Raw genomic sequence first — 25,048 nt, 5'->3', positions numbered from 1 at the left:
CTCATCTGTTTTCTGCTTCCTTTGTTCCAGATCGTTTGACTTGTAGATCTAGTGGTCTCCTTTAATTCAGTCTATATCTCATAATACAGCTTCCTATTCCTGTAGCTTCTTTCTCAGAACTGCAAGCTTGTAGAACTCTCTTCCTATGACCGTTTCCCTTCTGACTATTTTGACTCTATTTCCTCACCATCTACATGCAAAAAAAATAATTGGAGGAGGGGGGAAAAATGCATTCTAAAACACAATTATTTTTCTGCGCTTTATTTTATTGTAAGTAAAAAAAAAATAAAATCTACCCACCTCCCCAAAAAAGAAATCTATAGGATAAAAAAATTACTACCGGAACATTAATAGAAACTCGCTATGAAGCAAGCGAACAACAGAAGATGTTGTATTTGAGAGAAACAGCTTACCTTATAGGCTTGTATATACTGATGTTTATTAGCTGTTTTCTTTTCGGATAAAGTTAATGTCAAAGGAGAGATAAAGCGCCTTTATATCTATGTGTATATATGTTTGTATGTATATATATTTATATATGTTTGTAGGCATGTATGTGTATATGCATATGTGTGTATGTATATGTGCATGTATGTATGCATATATATGTATGTATATGTAGGTGTGTATATATATGTTCATATGTGTACGTATATGTAGGTGTGTGTATATGTGGATGTATATGTATGTATATTTGTATGTTTGTGTGTCATGCATTGTGTACGTATATGGGTATATATGAGCGTATGCTTATAGACCTGTATGTATGAATGTACATATTTATATGTATGTATACCAATGACCGTCTTGTGTATGTTTGCGTGTGTGTATGTATATGTATGTTTGCGTGTGTGTATGTATATTTATGTGTGCGTAATGTGTATTGTGTATGTATGCATGTATATATTTGTGGGATATGTGTACATATGTGTGCGTGCGTGTATATATATATGTATGTATGTATACCAACGACCGTCTTTAGTGTCATGTCTGTTTGAGCATGTATGTATATATATATATATATATATATATATATATATATATAATTCCTTTTTCTGTATATTTTTTATGGTGAAATCATTTAGTTTTCTTTATGGGCAACGCCGGGGCACGCACTTGCTAGTAAAATAATAAAGCTAAAAAAGATTTCCTTATATATATGTATATATATATATATATATATATATATATATATATATATATATATATATATATAAACGAAAATGTGTATGTATGTATGTTCGCTTTTTGTGTCGAGTTCTCAAGGCCGTCGCTCATTCTTAAAACTTTATATCCCGTCTAAATCATAATATCTACGACTTAAGAATGGGGGTCGCGTGTGTATTTAATTTGCCCGACTATTACCAGCTTGCCACGTCTTCGAAAAGTGAATGATGGGGCGGGGAAAACAGTAACTGGCTTGCAGGGCAAAACTAGGTCAAACATCATGCCACTTCCTCGCACCTGTATATTTTACTTTATGATCCTTAACTGAATACGCTTATCAATTCCTCTCCCCTCGTGTACGAGATGGTTAGGTAGCTGGTTTTTTTCCCTTTCGCGTCAAGGCTTTGGGGTTCAATCCTACCTTCCTACTAAAACTTCTTTTTCTTTTATACCTCCAAGCACCCGGCCAATGCCGGATACCTCCCCCCCCCTCGCTAGTTAATAATAAAAAAGAAATAAAGCCGATTCATTTACTAATTTGAAGGTAATTATTAAACATTCTTAACGTAGAGGAGTTAAATTAAACCTAATCTGAGGTTACAAAAACTATGTATTTTTTTACTCTTTACAATACTGACTGTCTGATAACAGCTCTGCCATTTCCGTTCTCTTTCGTAAATTGCAGTTGGAAATATTTGTGTCCGTATGGGTTTTCTTGTGTACAAGTAAAAAGAAAATATTAAATGTATTTAAAATTGAAAGAAAAATTGTTAAAAGTTCAGAATAGTTAACAGTTATTAACTCTAATCCCCCACCCGGCAAAGCAAAACCACATAATTTATATCAAACTCATTAGAATGAAATTCTCAATCTAACTAGCCAACGTTTAATCATTTAGTGATACAGATTCTTCTGACCTTCTCACTCTATCCGTGATCACACTTTTTTTGTAAATTTTCTTTTGTTCTAGCTGGGGATGAGGCATCCTATGAGATGCCAGATATTCACTCACTATACCAGACATTCTAACCAAGAGATCTAAGATTCTGACCGCCCCATTTAAGTGCAATTGTTTGAATCTCTCTTGCATTTGGTTCACAGAGTATATTGGCCAGGTGTTTTTTAAAAAAATTTTTCATGAGTCTGGTTGCTTCTATAATTACTTGAATGATAGAAATCTTCCTAAGATTCCAGTTTCTTTTCATGCCGTACATAAGACTTTGACATTTCATTATCGTTTCCCTCTCAGCTCTGTTTAACCGCCAGCATCATTCAACTAAGGTTGTTTATTTCTCCTTGCAAGATCACCGAAGTTAAGCAACGTTGAGCCTGGCCAGTACCATATATATATATATATATATATATATATATATATATATATATATATATATATACACACACACACTTAGGGGATTAGAACAAGAGTCTAAAGAGGAGAGTATATTTTAATGTATTAGTAAATTCATTAATACAATTAAAATAAAATAAAAGAAAACAGTGCTCGTTGTAATGTAGATATATAATAAGCTCGATAGGCATATATATCCTAGAGCTATTTTAATATTAAGTAAGATGATTGATTATTAAAATTAAAAAACGGTTTCATAAGGAAGAACAAACAAAATCAATAAATTGTACGATGTATTACCTTTCAAGATTTTATTTGAAGTTTATTTTCATTTTATCTTACTTTGTTTATCAACATCAAAAAAGTAACTTTATATTTTAAATATTTTCCAGATACATCTGCCTTACTTAAAAAATTCTAGGTTTATTTTTGGTGTCTTTAGAAAAAATCCCACCCTATATTTTTGCTGATGAGGAGACTGTTTCAAAAAACTATAAAATTATTATCCAAGACTCATTGTCTATCACAATAAAAACATCGTTTCCGAAACGATCGTACAATTTATTTTGTTTATTCTTCCTTATGAAACCGATTTTTAATTTTAGTTATAAATTATCAATCATCTTTCTCTCATATATATATATATATATATATATATATATGCATTTATTTGTGTGGGTTAAGACTGTCTATGCTTGATGCAGGTCATCTCCCTTCAAATAAATAAACCACTAATTTATATACAAAACTATTTTTGTTTTCTGCCTCAAAATACAAAATGAGGTCGCATTTCTCTCTAGAGTTTGAGTTTCATAAAATGATTCATACTAAGTTTAAACAATGGAGCAGTTTATTTATTTTATTTATTTTTAATGAAAACCTGCCATTCTTTACAATTTCGTCAACAGAGTAACTTTTTGCAAAATGCTGCTTTGAAATTCCTGATATCTTTATTTACTAAGCTCGTTTACCCACTCTCCCGCCCCTTCTCTCTTTCTCGCCCCCTCTGTCTCGTTCAAATGAACATTGAAAATAGTAGACATTTTCGTTTGCATAAAAGGAACCAATTTAGATAATGTTCATGAGAATTAGCTTCTACCAATGATCGTTTATGTCTATTTTACATGAAGCAAACGCAACACTTTGCTGCTGCTTATATTATATACAGAATTATCTCCCTTAATTTCACAAATTAGGATCGTAAAATTGCCAGGCAAGTTTCTTATCTGTATATGGCAATTAATATTTAAGCGTAACCCTTTGAATTAACTTAAAAAAAAAAAATGTATTACAAGGTGTTTGATACTCCGTTTTATATTTTAGTCTTGGTTGCTTTATCTGGATTCTCCTGTGTGAATCATCATGTCTGGGTCATCGTAGCGTTTTTATGTGTTGTAGGAGGAAAACAAAGAGTGTTTTCTTTCTTAGTATCTGATCATTAAAACGTAAAATCTCATATTGATACAAATAAAATTGTCTATTTTAAGAAAAGTAAAATTTGTTTTTATAGTAAAAAGTTTTATAGTTTTATACTGTAAACACCTGCGAATATCCTTTCTCTCTACAAGGCCACCATTCGCCCATGTATGGAGTATTGCTGTCACATCTGGGCTGATGCATCCACCCCTTAGAACGAATAAAAAAAAAATGGTTCCCAATCTAATAGGCTCTGCACTATCAACCAAGCTCCAACCCCTGCCCCATCGCCACAATGTTGCGTCCCTGTGTCCGCTTTACAAGTACTTTAATGGAATCTTCCCTGATGGTCTCATTGCACTTGTACTTACTCGACGTACATACACCCAACAAACCCGTATATCAGCAAAATCCCACCCCTTCACTATAGAGGTTACCTTTTATTCTAATAACTTCTTCCGTCGGACTGCTAGGCTTTGGCATTCTCTTCTTACTTTCCTGACTGTACTAACGTGCAGAATTATCTCCCTTAGATTTTCACATTATAAAATTGCCAGACAAGTTATTATCGGTATGTTATAATTGATGTTCAATTTGTCATGGGAGGAAATGAAGAGCAATGTTTTCTCTTTTATCTGATCATTAAAAAGTAAAATCTAATTTTGGTACAAATAAAAGTATCTATTTTAAGAAAAGTAAGGAACATTGTTTTTATAATTTATATCAAAATGTAAACATGTAGTGGGAGAAGCATTTAGCTAAAGGGTGAAATTACAACAACAACATTGGCAGGAAGTGACGGCGGCCCAGTGGGTAACAATGTGGGCTGACAACCTAGGTGTACCAAGTTCAAATCCAGTTCATTCCACAGAAACATTGTCACTTAAAGATGTAGGCAACCTTCACGTGGTTCCTCGCATAAGTACCCGATATCCTTCTAGAAAGAATTCTTAATACAGGGTGTCCAAAAAGTGACTAAAGGGATTTGAACTTAAATAGATTCTTTAATGTTGATATCTTTCGGTAATTTTAACACAATCTGACTAAAACATTGGGGAACTTGTCATCTGGCTAGCCCAATTAGATGTGGTATCTCACGAACTGAGCATATGACAAAAGGGATAGCCCATTGTTTACTTCCTCTTATACACTAGATCAGATGACAACTCCTCTGCATCGGTTGGAACGACCACAACTTTTAACCATGGCTGGCAACCATCTTGTTAAACACACAGGGTTTGGGCAGCGACATTACCCAAGAATCTAACATGGCTACTGTGGACTTCATGTAACACACTCGGATGTCTGTATGCACACACATAGACGATCTTGACTTGAACGCACATAAACATATGTTCATATATGAATGAACTCTTTTCTATTCCTTTCAAACAGGATATTAACTCTATCCTTTATATCGGAACTCTTTTTTTCTTCCCTTATGGGACATTTATATGCTTTTATATAGTGATGTGGTTCTCGGTTGATTAACTGTGTCGGATATATGCTCGAGAGTCAAGACAATGAAAACAATATGCTGTTGTCAGAGCCATATTAATAATAATGTGCAAGCAGATTTGGGTTAACTCTTGGCAGTTATAAACACAAATCCTTCAAATTATTCTTTGACATAAAAATTCCTTAACTTGGCAAGTAAATAAGTTCGTTTGTAACAAAACAAAAAACAGATCGTTACTTTTATTTTATTTTATTTTATTTTATTTTTGTGTTCTTTTATTTTATTTTTTGTGTTCTTTTCTTTTATTTTTTGTGTTCTTTTCTTTTATTTTTTTGTGTTCTTTTGTTTTATTTTATTTTTTTTTGTGTTCTTTTGTTTTATTTTATTTTTTGTGTTCTTTTGTTTTATTCTATTTTTTGTGTTTTGTTTTATTTTTGTATGTTCTTTTGTTTTATTGTTTTCTTTTGTTTTTTTATTTTTGTGTTTTGTTTTATTTTTTGTTTTGTTTTATTTTTTTGTGTTCTTTTGTTTTATTTTTCCTATTTTTTGTCTTTTGCTTTTTGTTATTTAATATTTATAGGTTTCGAATTGACGGTTTTAAAGTTTCAACTAGAATATTCTTGTCTGAATTAATTTTAAGCACGAACGACCTCAGATTTCTGGAAATAATGTTTTACTGCCAGGTCAGAGTTCTAGATACGTCTTCTCGTTTATGAGAGCTTTTTGGTTTTGTTTGTCCGTCTGTCACACTCAAGATATTTTTTTCTCTCAATAAATCTTAATATAAAAAAGAAAACGTTGATAAATTAGAATGTTTGTCTTAATCCTTCAGATTTTTACAACGCGTGGATAGAAACATTAAACCTATTCCTCGATGCGTGTGAGGCTTGTTAAGATTTAGCATGTATTAACAATACAGGCAGAAACACGAAACAAACATTTCATTTATTAATAGTTTGTCTACAACAAACTATTAATATAAACACATGTTAAACATGTCAATACATTGTAAAAATAGATGTACGAAGCAAAGATTTAAGTTTCCTATCATGTCCTTTCTGCTAGTGGATGTGCCAAAGTGCATCTATTTTGTAGGACAGACGGCCACCAACTAACAATGAAATCCAATCTTATGGTGCGATAATTTGCAATAAAATCTCATGTCAGGTATAAAAATTAGGAGTGCAACATTTATTTTCTTTATACACCAAGGGGGGTTTGCTATATCATATAAACCAGTTTTTCCTCAAGGGAGATAATTCTAGTGAAAACACAGTTAATTTTTATATGAATTGATGTAAAAAAAATTTCCGACACTCCTGAGTATATGCCAATAGTTTTGTTTGAACTTGTTTTTGAAAGATACAATTTCGTTGGGATTTAAATCGTTAATTCACCGACTATGTGTAGCCCCCACCACTAGTTGTTTGTTTTGTTAGAACATGTTTTCTTTTTGTTTGTTTTTCTTTTCTGTAGAGGGCGATGTGAAAATGACAATCTCTGCCGCAAATGTTGCATGTGTATTATTTAAATGAATGAAAATAACAGAGTTGGACTTTACTTAACCTGTGGAACAAACTGACATAATGAAAATAGTCATTTATGGAGAAACTTTAAATATAAGAGAAAGTGAGTTGGGGAAGTGACAAATTATGTAAAGAACGAATTACATGATAGAACATAAGGAAAGAAACGAGGAATTAATTTTTGCCCCCACCCCCTCCCGAAAAAAGGAGGGTAGACCTGTGAATTCATCCTTGTCTGTTCGTCCGTTTGCACTTTTCTACACTTTGGAATTTTTTTGAAATTTTGCACAAACATTAAACATGACATAAGTAAAAAAAAAAGTAACAGAACAGATTTTCCAGGAAAACTCCGGTTGCCCCCCCTAGGGGTACTTTTCGGGTTAAAATGGCTAAAATTGACACTTTTATGCTTATGAAAAAAAAAAATTGATACCTTGGATTTTTACAAAACTTTCTGAAAAGTTGTAACTAACTGATTTCTATATAATTTTGTTTTTCTATACTTCACAATAACTCTTGGGTGTGCCGTAGGGGCTCTTTTAGGTCTAATAAAAACACTCCATTTTTGGGACTATTTTACCATATTTGTTCAAAATTTTCTGTGTATGTCTATTTAGCAATTTTGCATGATGCTGAACTGAAATTTAAATATTTTAAGGCTTTGGGGCTAAATGGGGTGACCAATGATGGACTTGGTCATTTCTTTTTTTGCATTATGCAGAACTCAAATTGACATATGTTAAGGCCTAAAACTGCATCGTTTGTTCATTTTAACTAGGATTTGACGTCCCCTGGGGACTTTTGAGGCTAAATAGGTGGAGTGTGTGTGTGGGGAGCAAGTGCTGAACGTAGTCATTTTTTTATTCCTCATGCACTATGCACTCACAAGTGACCATGCAGGCTTCACTTGTTTTTCCTTTATTTTTTTAGCAAAGTAAAATTGACTCTAATTGACTAGAAAGAAGCGAAAGAAGAATACTGGAAATGAGAGAAGATTTCTGTTCTGTCATTCTTGCATTTGAAATGGTATATTTTGGAGGAAGGGGGGGTCACGCTATATTTGAAACGACGTTTTTCTTTGGTTCGTCATGCTCAATTTTAAATGAGAAATTGCTTTGATCTGCCATTTTCAAAGCTAAACCTGCCAATCAAATTTGCACAGATGAAAAATATTCGTATTTGTTAACTTCTTGGCTTTTACAATTCGTTACGATTTGAAGCCGGAAAGTTGAAATAACAGAACGCTAAAGAAGTGTGTGTTAAAAAGGGAAGACTGGTTTTTTTTTTTTTTTTTTTTTTTTTTTTTTTATCTATGATATAAAGGACAGAGGGTAAACATTCAATGGAGGTTAAAAAGAAAAAAAAAAGTTACATAAAAAAGGTGGTAGAGTCGCCGACCAAGTTTCGCCCTCACTTGTCAAAGCCGAATCGAGTTTTTTTTTTTTTTTTTCCATTGGGGAACGAATTCAAACGGTGGGGGGTGACGAAAACGAAAAAAAAAAAAAAAACCCTCACTTCGGCTTTGAAAAGTGAGGGCGAAACCTGGTCGGTCGACCTCTGCCCCCCTTATTACTGTAACTTGCTTTTTGTTTTTTTAGCCTCCATTAAATGTTTTCCTCTGTCCTTTTTACCGTGGATACACAAAAAAACAAAACAAAAAACAAACTCAGCCTTTCCTTTTTAACAGCTATAATAAAGTTTTGTACCCTTCCAAAACAAATAATACTACTACTAATAATATATTGCATTACTTTTAATTTGTTTTTACATAAGCAATAATATATCGCTACACATTCATGAGCATGTTTCGCTCAGCTAGTTACTGGTAACTAGAGCCCTCTTCAGGCGATATAGCTTATACAAAACCTGAGTTAGTAGTGAAAATATTTCGGGTATTCAGCGTTACAAGAAATTATCAGGGGATTATATTTAATAGAAGTAAAAATAAAATAAGAAAGGAAATGGTTTTTAATGTGGGAAGGAGACAAAAAAGGGGTGCGGATGAAGGTTTATATTGAAATAGAGAAATAAAGGAATGGAGAAAAAATGCATAAAGAAAGAAAGGAAAGGACGAGAAGGTTAAAAAAATTCACTGAGTATATAGGTTGAGAAGTGTTCTCATGCAGACACTCACTTTATATATATTATATATATAATTATAAAACTCAAATGACCTTGTAACGAGTGATGTAACCCACTTTCCGATTTACATCCGGTTGCACACGCGCGGATAAACATTAACCCATAACAACGTAAACAAATAAACACAAATCACTTCTTTTGCAGATTTTGACGTGTGCACTGAAATATTAACGTTATTATTTCGAAATTATTATTTAACAGGGAAGAGTGGGGTGTTTTGCAACTATTCTTTATTACAACTATACTGTCGCTATTTTCTTACAACTAAACAACTTTAACCCGTTGACAAACATAAGAACAATTGTAGTAAAGCCAAGACGACTACTACTACTATTACTCTCTATCCGTCCCTTTTTCTTCCTTCCTTCCTTTTTTGTTTACATTCCTAGATACAAAATAGTTGAGAACAGTGAATTTGTTGACACATTTACTAATCTGTTTCCATATTAGTTTTATTTTATTTATTAAGGTTTTATTTTTTTGCTTCAGGTTTTATTTTTTTTTTTTAGATTTTAAGTTTCTATAACTTGGTTGAAGGATTCCAATATGGGTTTTTCATTCTTATATTTCTCATCGGTAGGTTCATATGCGTTTTTGCTGCTAAATGACTTTCGTCGGCGTTTGATTCGTAGGAAAATCATGTTTAATTTTCGATTTTTGAGCGATTATTCGGAAAAATAGGTAACTCTACACGAATATGGAGGATTTTTTTTTTTCATGTTTGAGTGTTATGTCAAAAAAAAAACTATTTTCTTTACGTCACAAGTGTCACGCTTATACATATATAACATACTGACCCAACTGGTCACGAGTAGTCTAGTATATATATAGAAAAGTGAAAATGTCTGTCTGTGTACATTTCCCTACGCAATCACTATCAATTTTCAGTCTACAGACTCGAAAGTTGATATACAGGGTACTGAGATTTGGGAAAATCTTTATAATCGGTTTTTGGCCAGAAATTTGGCTGTTAAGGAGTCAAAGTTCAACGATTTGACCTTTGAGAACTCTACCAAACCCCTCCGCCAATTTTGGGTCTAAACACTTGAAATTTTAGATATAGGTTCCTTGGACATGGGTGTTAAGGGGTCATAATAGGGGTCAAAGTTAAAATTTTGACCTCAGCGGTCTCTACCAAATTACGCAGACAATTTCTAATCTAAACATTTGAAATTTTACATAAAGAGATAGAGCAAGCTTTGTAATCGGTTTGGGTCGAAAATTTGAGCTACTAATATATAAATGTATGTATGCATGTTTGCATGTCTGCCGTAAACTTTCAACAGAATCGACGGATTTTCACAAGATTGCTATCGTTTTGAAGCTCGACCCTTCAGACGACAAATACCGAAAAATTGGCTAAAAACATTAATTTCTTCACCCTCAACTGGACATTTTTCTATAGGGGGGGGGGGGGTCGCTTTTTTCGTCGATATTTTCGAAAGTCATCCCCTCTTTTCGATTGTCTAGCTTTAATTTAAACCTACATCACTTCCGGTTTGCCGGTGGTCGTCACAGTAAAGACGTCACGTTTTTCCCTATTCTTTTCCTCCTTTGCAGTACGGGTTCGAACCTACCTTCCTACTACCACTTTTTTTGCTCAACACACACCTCCAAACATCCGGCAACGCTGAAATGCTAGTGTATATATATATATATATATATATATATATATATATATATATATATATATAATGTGTGTGTGAACACATTTTAACCTATATACTTGACGAATGTTTTATCTACATATCCTATATATCAAATTTCAGGTATTCAGACAGGTAGAAAACTTTTTTAATTGATTTTCATCCAGAAAAGAACGGTTGTTAATGATTAAAAATTGAAAAGTTGCTACTGAAATGGGGGGGGGGGGTCATCGGATTTTTATCTGTTAACTATTTCACGAATGCACAATGTGCATGTGGGAAGCGTTCACATGACAGATTATTTATGTTAAGAATAAGTTGGTTTGAGAACACTTTTTAAACATCGTGTCAAGCTGGACTAATGGTTAATGTACTTGATTCACTATTTTTAGGTTTTGGTTTTGATCTCAGTTCGAGCAATTTTTTTTTATTTACAAGAATTGAACTATTTAGAAAAAAACCATAATATTCGCATGCACATGTCTCAGTTTCTTTCCGCTTTTTTTGTTTATTTATATTTATTTTTATTTTTTTAAGTAATTTAACGTGACATTTAATACCTGCAATATTTATGTTTATAATAAATTAGAATTCTGCATTTTTTTACGACCAGGCAACGCAGGGTGGCCTGCCAGTGTGTGTATATATATATATATATATATATATATATATATATATACACACTCTGCGTCAATCGCTTTATTGCAGATTAGTAAAATATCGATATTTCATTAAATATACGTTACACAAAAATGAAAATTGTATCATCAAACGACTGTTTCAGGGTTGTTATTTCCCAAAATGTTATTCAAATCCATGCAATATTCATGGAGTTATGACATTCTATTTATTATCAAGTAATTTATATTGTCCATTGCTTTATTGCAAGTCTTTCAAAATGCCAAAAAAGGGGCGATTAACGATTATCGAAAAGGAAAGGATTGTTGCTGGACTCACAGAAGGATTGTTCATCAAAGATTTAGCTATGGAGCTGGAAAGGGATCCAAGAACTTTGATTTCATTCGTGAACAACCCTTACACAAAATCCAGAAAGGATAAGGGCACCAGGAGAAACCTTTCACATCGTGATATTCGGAAAATTTGTAGGAAGTCAACCGAAACCCAAACAACACCAGTGCTTCCATTTTTTGCAAGAGCTGGAATCACTCCAAGATCCCGGCATGCCCGATGTAACGTGTTGAATGAGACGGCAAGGAACATCAAAACTATTCCAAGGCCTCTATTGAGCAAACAACATAGGGGAAAACGAATGACTTGGGCACAGAGTTACATGAAAATGGATTTCCAACGTGTCCTATTTACAGATAAGACCTGTGCTACTCTTGACGATCTGGATGGATGGGCCAAAGTTTGAAACCCGAACGGAACTCCAACCCCTTACAGAGTTCATCACCAAGAAGGAGGTGGAGGCATCATGTTTTGGGCGGGAATCATTGGGGATAAGTTGGTTGGACCATTACGAGTTCCTGAGGGTGTAAAACTTACCAGAAATGTCTACACGGCCTTTTTGGGTAAACATTTGTCTCCATGGCTGGATAACCTACCATTGTCACGTCGCTTTCAGATGATTTTTATGCATGACAATGCAGCATCCCATTCTGCTAGGGTGACTGCAGCCTTCCTTGAATCTATGGGCTTCTTTGGAGAAACCCTCATGAGTTGGTCACCGTGTTCTCCGGATCTTACCCCCATTGAACATCTCTGGTCAATATTGAAAAGAGGTGTTTATGAGGGAGGAGAGCAATTTACTTCAAAAGATGCCCTTTGGAGGAAAGTAGTCGATGTCGCTAGAACCATAACTTCTTTTCAGATCCAACAATTGACTTCTTCGGTGGACAAAAGATTGTTTAAAGAAATGGTGGATGTGGCGATAAATAATTCATTTAGCACCTAGGATGTGCTTTTGTTTATTATTCTTTAACAGAAAAATATAATAAAAAGTGAAGTTCGCAAGATAAGACATTGTATTTTTGCCCTAAAACAACATTTTAAGAGACTTGCAATAAAGCGATGGACAGTGGAAATTCCATCATAAAGAATAAAATGTCATAACTTTGTGAATATCGCATGAATTTGAATAAAATTTTGGGAAAAAAACTAACCTTAAAGCAGTCATTTGATTATACAATTTTTATTTATTTATTTTTATTTATTTTTTTTTTTTTTACATACATTTAGTGAAATATTGGTATTTTACTAATCTGCAATAAAGCGATTGACGCAGTTTATATAAGGCGTAATTTGGCATTAACCGGAAATTAAAATGATCTGATTACTAAAAAAAAGTACAATATAAATTAAAACTTTGCTTGGATATATGCATTTATTTAACATTATTAAAATACTAATGAAAAGGTTAGGACTTTTGTGGTATTTAATAAGATATGATGGTTTCCAATGTAATTGTTGCCGACATTTCTAATTTTCTACAAAGCTTCCAGATGGAATTCATATCAGACGTAATTTTATACACAAAGGTTAATTGTCATTTCCTGCTGAAACATTTACAATAATGGACAAATTAATAAGAGAAAGCAACGAAGTTCACTAAAGCCGTATGGAAACTAAGCTCCGACTTCTTTTTATTGAACTCCAGTCATGTGTTCAATATTGTAGAGCAAATAAACACCAAAACCCCATATTTTGTTATCTAAAAATAGTTTTGAATTCCATAATAATTTACAAAAGTTTTTTTTTTTTTTTTCAATTATCTCACCATTTATAAAGGCTAAAAAGATTAGCGTTAATGATATTGATATATGTATTTTTCATAGAAGTCACTCCAGACAACGCATGAAGCCACTTCATGTAAGGAACTAAAAATAACAAGATGATTAACATGAATGCAGGGGATATCTATTGGTCCTAGTGTTGGGAAGATGGAGGCTATACATAGGACCGAAACGGTCATTAGGAAGAGTTCCGCAGGCTTGCAATTCTTGGAAAGAAAGTATTGGATTAGAAATAGATGTATTAAAATGTGCATAGTTATTAATATTCATATATAGTATACTAGCGGGGGGGGGTGCTTTTGCTCGGGCGTAAAATACGCTTAAATATGATAATTTATCCAAATTTCGTATACAGTAGAAACCCGAGATACGGTGGCTCTAGGATACTTTTTTTTTTTTTTCCAGTTTACGATATGGAATACAATGTTTTTCTGGTCCCTGCTAATGGTATTTGCCCCCACTTATGGTGTCATTTATGTTATTTGATTATATACATGTGTATTATATACTGCATTGTGTTTTGTTACTAATTTTTAATGCCGTATGCCGAGTTTCGACTGTCTATTATGGAGTCGTGATTTCAAAAGTAAAAAAAAAAAAAAAAAAGTATTTAGGTGCCATCAGCTAGAATCGAAACTGAAATTGTAGCATTCAAAGCTGGTGACGTTACCATTGTACCAACGTGAAACATGTATAAACCAATTAAAAATAAACTAAGATGAATATACAAAATATTTTACGATTTTTTTTCAATTTTGACACATTTTTGACCGCTTAAAAAAACATTTTAACCGGCTAAAGACTCATAAAAGAAAGGTTCGTGAAAATCCAATCATTTGAAAATCCAATCATTTGAAGCCCCTAGCGCCACTCTGCAACTTTTAGTTTCGGAGGAGATAGAGTTTGAAAATATGGAGACAAACAGACATAAAGCTGTTTATATATTAGATTAATTTGTTAACATGCGGTATCGTAAGAATAAACTGGACAGTCTAACATGTTGGAACCAAATAAGCAGGAAATAAAATGGACAATTCTGAAGAACGCACGCCATAATAGTATTTATAGAAGATTGCCAGTCGAATGATGAATATTATGATAGGATTGAAAATAATAAATTTAATTAATGAAATTTGATAACTAATGGGAACAGTTTACGACAAGTGTTTATTGGCATTAAATTAAAATGATGAGGTTGTAGCCCATGGAAAGCAACCCTGTGCCAACATTTTCCACGGATGGAAATTGCTTGGAAAGAAACTCTATTCATGGAAATTCCGTTTGATGGCATGGGGGGGGGAAGCAAAGTTCTTTACAGTAGTGGTAGCACAAAAGGGTTTCTGTTGTGGAGGTTGTACAAAATGGACCATTATGATCGAGAGTTTTTGGATTATTCGGACTACTGTTCGCATCTTGAGCATTATTCTCACGTTTTGGCCAATGTAACCTTTGACCTTCTTCTGGGCCCCCAAAATCAACAGTAGACCATTCTTGTAATGATTCGGTTCCTGTCGCTTTTGCGATGGGAGTTAAGTTCTGTGCAGTTCTAGGTGGTCCACTCTCCCAGGCTTTACCTTCTCTTTTTGAGAAGGGGTTAGTTTATTGCTAATCGCTTGAGGGGCCCTCACCAGAGAATACCGACGGGGCTGCCCAGGCATTTTTACAGATCAAAGCGCCTCTCCTATGGATCGCTGACTTCTCAATCCCATTTTTCGACCCTGATGTCTAAGTTCTTGCAGTGGGAGAGAACTAAATAACCCTTCTTCAGGTGTACCTTGTCAAACTTGAGAATTCGGACAGAATTTTGAATGGACCCTTTATCTATGAGGTTAGCATGCTCTTTTTTCATCAGCTATGAACGAATAGAAGTTTTAAATAATTTGCAGTTGTATTTTTAGTATCGTCCATACTGGACCCATGGCATAGCAGATAAAATACTTGATAAAATTCAGTTTTAAGTGACGCTCTTCTGACGGTTAAATATTTGGTTTTCAGTACAACAGTTAACACACTATCATCTTCATTGTTCTTTCATTTATATATTAGGTTGTCCCAAAAGTTTGTAAACACTTGCAAAAAATTGAAATTTTCCTTGCCAAGTAATAACAAAAAAACCCAAATAAAAAAAACTAATCCTTAAAATAAAGAATATCATTTTCCAAGACATTTTGCCATCGATCTGCAAGCTTTCAGATGTGGTCACTGTACCATTCAGTCAGCTTCAAATCAAAGAATTCTTGACACGTTTCCTCGATTTCATCAAACGAGTTGAATTGGCAGCCCTTCAGAAAGTGTTGGATTGAGCAGAAAAGACCATAATCTGATGGAGTATAGTCAAGACTATAGGCTGGATGTGGCAAAACCTCAACGCCGTCTAACTCTTCAAACTTGTCTTTGGTCTTCCTGGCTTGGTATTGTCTTGCACTTTCAGTTGATTAGAGCCGGGTGCTTTCGATTCAACTTTTCTAAGCAACCTTTTAGTTGCTTACAGTAAAGTTCGGCACTGATGGCACGACCATTCAGAACCAACTCAAAATGCACAATTCCTTCAAAGTTCCACCAAACGCACAGCATGTCTTTCTTGCCGAATCGATCTTGTTTTGGAACCAGCGATGTCTCTTGCCCTTTCTGAACTCATCGTTTGTCTCTATTGTGTTGCATCAGATAGATCTATTTCTCGTTTGATGTCACAATCCTCTTTTTTTTTCTTTCTTTCTTTTTTAACACCGGAATCATCACTTATCAAGGCCTGGAGGCCACTCGAGGATAAGGGTTAATAGGTATACATTAGTCAATGTGATTATAGTGTAGTAAACATAAGTAGTGGGAATTTGGTAAACTGGATTACTTAGGGGGACGGTTCATCAAGAACTTGTTTACGTTGGACTTGAAGAATTGTGGTCAGCTGCAAAGCAGGCAATCGGAAGAAAGTTCCACGAGCGTGCAGTTCTAAGAAAGAAGCTTTGTTCATAGAATCTACATTTAGGTTTGGGCACAGATAAAGAGTGTGGGAAATTATTGATAGTGGTTTTAGCTAGACGAGTGTTTTTTGTGAAAGTTTTGTGAGGGGGTACTATAGATTGAAGCTCAGCTGAGTACTTGCCATAAAAATAACAAAGCAAAGACAGGCTCGTAATGTCTCTTCTGTAGGAAAGAGGTTGCAGAGAAGTGAAAAGGGCATCCCTCACTGGTCTATGATGTTTATGGATTGTTGAGCAATTGATAACAAATGTCAACTGGTTTGTCTACTTGTGCTTTAGTGAGTTCATGCAGATTTTGGTGCAGCTTTTGTGAACAAAATAAAGTTGCTTCAAGTGTAGGTGAATTGTCAATTTGCTAAGTCCACGCTCATCAGCCAATTCTTGAGTGCTCAATGAAGGCGCAATGGTCAACCTGGTTTGCAAGTCTCCATCATCCAACTTTATTGGCCACCTATAATATTTCTCAAAAAACTTCCGACGAACGTGTCAGAATGTGACAAAATCGTATTAAAGCACGATGTCTCAGCCGACAAATATCCAAAAATTGGCCAAAAAAATTCCTTTCACCCTCAACTAGGCCGTTTTCTACGAGGAGGAGTCACTTTTTTGTCAACATTTTTGCAAGTAATTCAAACTTTGTGTTAATGACTTTGCATAAAAGATATTTCGACCACCTGTGATGTCACAATTGCTTTTTCTTACCTCCTTTTCCTTCTGCGCATTATGAGTTTGAATCTGCCTACTACTCCTAATTTTGTTTTTTTGCTTACATGCACCTCCACGCATCCAGGCAATGCTGGATACCCAGGCTCGTCCCAAATAAGGCTTATCTTCAAGATTCCTGTCACCAGAATGAAAACTTTTGTACCACTTTGAGATCATCGCATATGCAATTCTTCCTTCACCTTTGGAACCGCAAATCTCTTCTATTTGAAAGATTTCACTTTCAGCTGTAACAAATCCAAACCTGCGGCTCAATTTTATCAGTTGTAATCTAGAATAGAAAGATAAGGATCATCATACAAATGCAAAAAAAAAAAAATTCAATTTTTCGCAAGTGTTAAACAAACTTTTGGGACAACCTAATATTTGTATCTTTTCATATGCCATGCCATGCATACTCATCACTTTCAATAACAGCGTTTCCTTTTTCCTTTCTTTTTTTCCAGAAAATCTTCATCTTCTAAGAAAGGTGGGGTTGTTGTGATGAAGGGCAAGACAAAAAAGAAGTCATCGAACCCTGAAAATGGGACCCCTAGAAACACCTCGTCCAAAACAACCTCTGCTCCAGTTGCAGGATGTCCACCACAGCAGACAGACAAAGGACGATCACCTTCAAACAGCACATCACCACCACGTCCTCCTCCTCCAAAGAATGAAGGATATCCATCACCACCACCTTCTATGAGCAAAAGATCCAATTCTCCTTCAACTAGTGGGGCATCGATGGATAACCGATCCAGTAGATCATTACACGAAGGCCTTGCTTCTCAAGCCTATTCTGAAAGTAGTGGTCACTCTTCTGATCCGAATCTCTATTATGATAATGAGCAAGCTCACTATGATCACCAGGGTGTTAGTTATGGTAACTCCCAAGGATCTAATCAGAATCAGTCTTATATAGAAAATTCGTCAAATGATAATAATTATAATCCTCATACTAAACCTGAAGATAATCGATATTCTTCGGAACACGCTATTAATCATGATCTGTATGAATACGAGTCTTATTCTTCTATGGATTTTTCAGCTTCCTCTTCTAATCTGGGGAATCAACAGTCTTCTCAATATATAGACAATTCTTCTGGCCGTGGTACTGGCCACCAATCTTCTTCTCGTGGGCATGGTCTACCACCATCACGATCACACAATGGCCACAGCAGTACCTCTTCTTATAGTCATGATAGTCTCTCTTCTCCCCATGGTCATAGTGGTCCACCTTCTCCTCATGGTCATGGCGGTTCATCTTCGCCTCATGGTCATGGTGGCAGACTTTACCCCCATAGTGACGATGGCCGGTCTTCCCCCCACGGTCATGGCGGCCGGTCTTCCCCCCACGGTCATGGCGGCCGGTCTTCCCCCCACGGTCATGGCGGCCGGTCTTCCCCCCACGGTCATGGCGGCCGGTCTTCCCCCCACGGTCATGGCGGCCGGTCTTCCCCCCACGGTCATGGCGGCCGGTCTTCCCCCCACGGTCATGGCGGCCGGTCTTCCCCCCACGGTCATGATGGTTCTTCCTCTCCTTATGCCTCTTCTTCACCCCATGATCAAAGTGGATCCTCTTCTCCTCATGGCCCTCCTTTTCCCCAAGGTCATGGTCGTTCCTCTCCTCATGGACCATCTTCTTATGACCCTCCTTCTCTCCATGGTCATAGTGGTGCACCTTCTCACGACCCACCTTCTTATAGTCACAGTGGCCCTTCTTCTCCCCACGGTCATGGTGGCCCTTCTTCTCCCCACGGTCATGGTGGCCCTTCTTCTCCCCACGGTCATGGTGGCCCTTCTTCTCCCCACGGTCATGGTGGCCCTTCTTCTCCCCACGGTCATGGTGGCCCTTCTTCTCCCCACGGTCATGGTGGCCCTTCTTCTCCCCACGGTCATGGTGGCCCTTCTTCTCCCCACGGTCATGGTGGCCCTTCTTCTCCCCACGGTCATGGTGGCCCTTCTTCTCCCCACGGTCATGGTGGCCCTTCTTCTCCCCACGGTCATGGTGGCCCTTCTTCTCCCCACGGTCATGGTGGCCCTTCTTCCCCCCACGGTCATGGTGGTCCTCCTTCCCCCCACGGTCACGGCGGGCCTCCATCCCCCCACGGTCACGGCGGGCCTCCATCCCCCCACGGTCACGGCGGGCCTCCATCCCCCCACGGTCACGGCGGGCCTCCATCCCCCCACGGTCACGGCGGGCCTCCATCCCCCCACGGTCACGGTGGGTCTCCTTCTCTAAAGAACCAGTCAAGACTATCATCTCATGTTCTTACGGATCGACCTCCATCAGACGTGTATGATGGCTCTTCCTATAATTCACAGCATTGCAATAATGATTATAATTCTTATCCACAGTATCATGAAGATCAACAACCACCAGACAACTCTAGCTATTCTACCCACGGATACAGTAATGGTCACCAGGGGTCCAGCCCCAAACAAACGAATATTGGATCAACACCTACAACCCCAAAAGGACATTATAATCCTGAAAATGTTGATAAAAATTACCAGGTATCCACTCCTTTGAAGCATGTTTCAAAGTCCTTCCCTGTTAAAAAACCACCAAGATCACCAAAAACTCCTGTCTCTCTTCCATTTCGAGCAAAAGAGGCCCCTTCACCTTCATTAGCTGCTAAGGCGCTAAAGAATTCCCCGATTGAAAACTATACAAATATCTCCCAATCTTTACCCACGAAGCCAGGACCACAAATTCCATATAAAGAAATGTTGCCGAAAAGCCCGAAGAAGGAAGTCTTCGTTACTTTCCCGGATGGACAAATGATTAAACAGTTTGTTGATCCAAAGTAAGTGTAAATTTTTTTATTTGCTCTCATATTTTGAATTATTTTAACTGTTTCGACAGTGTTCACATTTATAGTTGTATAATTTTTTCTTTTAACTTTCCAGACTGAGACGTTTTTTTTTTTTTTTATTTCATTGATTGAGATGTTATTTTATATGAATACTAGCAGCTGTGCCCAGCATTGTCCTGTATTAAACGTAACGCTAAATTCCTTTAAAAAAAATTTAAAAAATTTTAAAAACTGAGACTTGTGCATGCGATTGTTTTTTCTAAACAGTTCACTTTTCGTAAGTAAAAAAAAAAAAAAAAAATACTCTAGCTGAGATCGAAAACAAAACCTAAAGAGCGAGTCAAGTGCGATAACCATTTGGCCAGCTTGCCACGATCTTTAAAAAATGATGTTGTCAAAATTACTTAATCTTAGCATAAGGAAGCTGTCATGCGAATGATTTGCGCATGCGCAGTCATGAAACATTTGACAAATAAAAATCTGATGACCCTCCAATTACCAATTTTGACCCCTTAGCAGCTCTTTTTTCGAGATGAAAACCGATTAAAAAGTTTTCCACTTACTCTAGATACAAAATTTCAAATTTATAGATAAAAATTCGTTGAGTATATAGGTTGAGAAATGTCCTCACCTATACACACGCATTCCCATTTTATAGATATATATATATAGATTAGTGCAAACACTAAGTATCGTATTTTTTTTTTTTTTTTTTTAATTATTTTTGATAGCGGGTCTATACTAATAATACATAATAATGAACTGATAAAATTACAATATAGTTAACAACCAAAAAATCAAAATTTTGTTATATTATGAACCTTTTTTCTAGAATTCAAATACACAACACATTTGGTGTAAGCAACAGTCCGTTTTTATTCCTCATTGTTTCTCTGTTAGGGGTGGAGAGAGAGAGAGAGAGAGACAGAGGAGTATATCGTTGTGTCTGCTTGGTTAACAATCAAATCTCGATCTCTTCGATCCAGCTTTTTTTTTTTTTTTTTACAGTGGTCACCACTTATCAAGGCCCGGAAGCCACTCAGGGATAAGGGTTATTGCAAGTACATTACGTTAGTGTGGAGATTTGATGAAGTGTTTACTTAAGGGGGCGGTTCATTAGGAATTTGTTAACGTTGGACTTGAAGACATCCAAGTTGTAGTCCGGTGGGAAGCAGGCAGACGGAACAGTGTTCCACAGGCGTGCAGTTCTAAGAAAGAAGTTTTGTTCATGGAATCCATGTTTTGATTTAAGCACAGATAAAGAGTGGGGAAAATTTTTCATAGTGGATTCAGCTAGACGGGTGTTTTTCATGAAAGATGGCGAGGGGAGACCAGAGATTGGAGTTCAGACGAGCACCTGCCATGGAAATAACGGTAAAACAAGGATAGGCTCGCAACGTCTCTTCTGTGGGAGAGAGGTTGCAGGGTAGAGAAAAGGGCATCCCCCACTAAGCCATGAAGTCTATTTTGTACTCTGTCAAGGCAGGATAGGCTATTTTTAGCAGCTCCTGCCCAGATATGGCAGCAGTATTCCATCCTTGGACGTAGCTAACCTGATCATGTGATTCACACACAAATCCGATCAGCTGACCCTCACTTCCTGTAAACGTGTCTACAATGTAATTTACACACTCCCCTCTATTTCTCGATCCATTTCCTAACAATTTTAGTTGATAACTTTCTTAGCTAAAATGTTTATAATTAAACTAGACTACCCGTGACCCGTTGGGTCAGTATGCTACATTAGCTATGGAATTAATGTATGAGCGTGACACTTGTGACGTAAAGAAAATAGTTTTTTTGTGACATAACAGAAACATTTCTATGAAAGTATATTAAAATGAAAAAAGAATATAGATAGATTTCTATGAGTAGTTCTGTTATAATTGTTTGTTTTTGGAAAAAAAAACTTACAGCCATTGAATTATAAGTGGTTTGTCATACTTATAGGTAAATGTGCACTGAACAGATACCATAATATTAGGTTAAATTCGAATTTTGATATCTTTTTTAAATGAAATTATTAGTTGAAAGTACAGAATAGTTAAAAAAAAAAAAAAAAAAAAAAAAAACTCTCCCCATGTTAAGAATGGCTTTTTAAATATAAAATGAAAATAAAATGTAACTTTTTTCATTTATTTTAAACATTCAGGACCCATTGGGTCAAATATTTAATTTATATGTTAATAATAAGATCAATAAAACTAATTAAGATAATGCGGAAATGAACGATTTAAAAACAAAAAGCAGAAAGTATTAACAATTGTTCATTTGGATAATTTAAATGCGAAAAAAAACAAAAACAATTGGGACGCTGAAAACATACACAGTAAAACAATACGTTTTATTGTTGCGTTGATTATTTATTTGTAATGCAATTTAAAACAACATATTTTCAGCGTTATTTATTTATGTTGGTAGTGTAGAAGAAAATGTATGAGTGTTTTTAAGAAAGATGCATTAATAAATCGCCGTTCTGAAAAGTACCGATTTGTGTTTATTTGTTTACGCTGTTATTGGTTTATGTTTATGTACACATGCGCAACCGGAAGTCGTAAACCGGATGTGTGCTTACAACACTCATTACAAGGTCATTTGAGTTTTATGATTATATAGATTAACTCTAAGAAATTAGTTGACGTTTGCTTCTTGTTTCTAGATATAATAAAATGGTATTGGTATTTATTTACTTCCCCACGAGAGCAAAATGTAACACAAGGTCTTTTTTAATGTGTGTGGAAAACCAGCCTCCCCAGAAAGGAGCACTGTGGAAGGAGGTAAAAATAAAAATTGCCTTAGTATAGAACGTTTTCCCTTACATTGACTAAGGGCAAATTAAGTGTAGCACCAGAACAGGTACTACACTGTGGCCTTAGCCCAAAGTACTACTATTATTGCATTCATATAATTAATGCATATTAAACTACAGATCAAATTCTATTAAATACTTGCAGGGAAACTCGACGTTACCTGGAATCAACGAACGTGTTTCAAACGCTGATATTTTTGTCATTGAAATCGGTGAAATCGCCCATTTTTCAATCAAATTGTACACCGGGAGGAAGCTTCAGATGCCTCTCTGCAATGACTTAATCCACAATACATTGTAGTCTACATTGCACTGTATAGAACCTACTATTTTTTTTTGTTTTTTTTAATTATTTTTATATAATGGCTTGAATTAAAGTTTAAAATGCAAAAGTCAACTATCGTAATTCAATTGTGCTCTAAATAGAAACATTCATTTAGAGGCTCCTCCCGTCATATCAAAGAACTTACTTTTGATTTTATATGCCGGGACTTACTGCTTGTACATTGATAATAGCTTGAATTCAAGTTTAAAATAAAAATATCAAGTATCATGGTGTAAAAGAAAAACATTCATTTTGAACGCGCCCCTGTCATATCAAAGAACCTACTGTTGATTTTTTTTTTAATGTTCGACCTTTCTGTTTGCGTGTTAATATAACTTCTCAAATGCACTTGTGATGTTAGGCTGTATAAGGTGTTAATTTTAGTCAAAATTGCCCGTTCCTTCATTCATTGGATTATTTCGATTATCAATACTTATTAAAGACAGTTCAATACAAAATCTAGCTAAGAACACTGCCAGGCACATAAAGTACCTTTTTATGAAATTTCATAAAAATCAGCCCAGCTGTTTTCGAGTCTATAGGAAACGAACTCTCACATACACACACACACACACACACACACACACTGTTCCTTTTCTATAATAATACAGAAAATGAGATTTCATCTGATAGTTCCCAAAATTCTCTATTTTCTTTGATTCTATCTTAAAACGTTATACACAATTACAATTTCTTTGAATCTTAGATTATTGCCGTGGCTTTGCAGGCCGGTAACAAAGACAAACAGTAGTATAGTTAACAAAAATAGTTAAGTATGGTTAACAAAAACAGTATTCACAAAAGCATGTTAATGCCATACACATTATTATTTTTTTTATTTATTTATTTTTTTACAAGTTAGTCACCATTTATGTACGGCACAATCACGTTGACACACCGGTTCTCGCCAGATCACCGAAGTTAAGCAACGTTGAGCCTGGCCAGTACCAGATGGGTGACCATTTGGGAAGGCTAGGCGCTGTATGTACCTTCTGGGAAGGTTGGGCATGGGGCCAGCACCCTCACCCTGTAAAAAGAACTCCTCGCTACAAAAACATCTACAAAAAGTTGTAGATGGCCTATGTCCTTCCAAGGGCTCAAGGGCTATGGATGGATTAGTCACCATTTATCAAGGCCCGAAGGCCACTCGAGAATAATGGTTAATGAATGTAAGGTGGTAGTGTAGTAATCGTTAATTGTGCAAAATTTCGATTGTTTAAAGGGACGGCTCAACTTGTTTACATTGGACTTGGAGGCTACTATATTGTAATCAGCCGGGAAGCAGGCCAGTGGAACATTATTCCAGAGCCATATCTTCCACCATTAGTTGCCATGACGTTTAGTTTAACTGTATTCATCGTGTCTGGGTAAGTCCATTTATTCCTGATATAGGTAGGTCAGCATACACCATGACTTATAAAAGAAGGCCGCGTGTGAAGACGTTTTTCTTTTGACTTTTTTTTTTACTTATCTATGAATCTAGTTCGTTTGAAGTTGGCATTAAAAACAAGTACGAATGATGCTATTTCAGACTGACTGATGAGGAGAAAGGTTAGTGGCTTTTCTGGAGATATAAAGATGCAAGAGAAGCGGTTCTTTTTCAGTGTAAAAAAGGCTGCATCACCACGTGACTGCGACATGCTGGTTGTGTCCAATATTGTCTTGCATTGTTCAGTTTGACCTTGAGTTTTAGTTGTGTTGTTTTTGTTAATTAAGTGTATTTGTCGCCAGTGCAGAAATTCTTCAAACATTAACAGAAGAAACGAATGAATAAATTAAATGAGTACATTAACAGCCGAGATAATTTTCCAGGTCCGCATTTAGATAAAACTAGCTGTTACGACCCAGCATAACCTGGGAATCTTTTTTTTTTTTTTTTTGCTTTCATATTGAAGACAGTTTTTAAGGTTTACAAGACAAGTATTAAGAAAAACTACGAGAAAGTAATCGACTGT

At 35.7% G+C, this 25,048-nt stretch overlaps 1 protein-coding gene and 1 pseudogene across 9 annotated transcripts in view; both read left to right on the top strand.

Annotated features, from left to right (window-relative positions):
* The window catches only part of LOC145247326 (uncharacterized), a 489,868-nt gene that overhangs the window by 185,492 nt on the left and 279,328 nt on the right, over positions 1 to 25,048 (top strand). For 8 of the 9 annotated variants that reach the window (XM_080108978.1, XM_080108973.1, XM_080108980.1 and 5 more), the window contains one exon: positions 17,608 to 19,950. In XM_080108978.1, coding sequence (XP_079965104.1) covers positions 17,645 to 19,950 — 2,306 coding nt within the window. In that variant the 5' untranslated portion in view covers positions 17,608 to 17,644. The remainder of the gene's footprint in view (positions 1 to 17,607; positions 19,951 to 25,048) is intronic. The other variant, XM_080108981.1, reaches the window with a different exon arrangement.
* LOC145247727 (5S ribosomal RNA) lies at positions 23,965 to 24,081 on the top strand (annotated as a pseudogene).

This window comes from Euprymna scolopes, chromosome 25 (assembly GCF_053919585.1).
Source record: "Euprymna scolopes isolate OS-2025 chromosome 25, ASM5391958v1, whole genome shotgun sequence".
Taxonomy (NCBI): domain Eukaryota; kingdom Metazoa; phylum Mollusca; class Cephalopoda; order Sepiida; family Sepiolidae; genus Euprymna; species Euprymna scolopes.
This window is presented reverse-complemented; position numbering and strand designations above follow the sequence as displayed.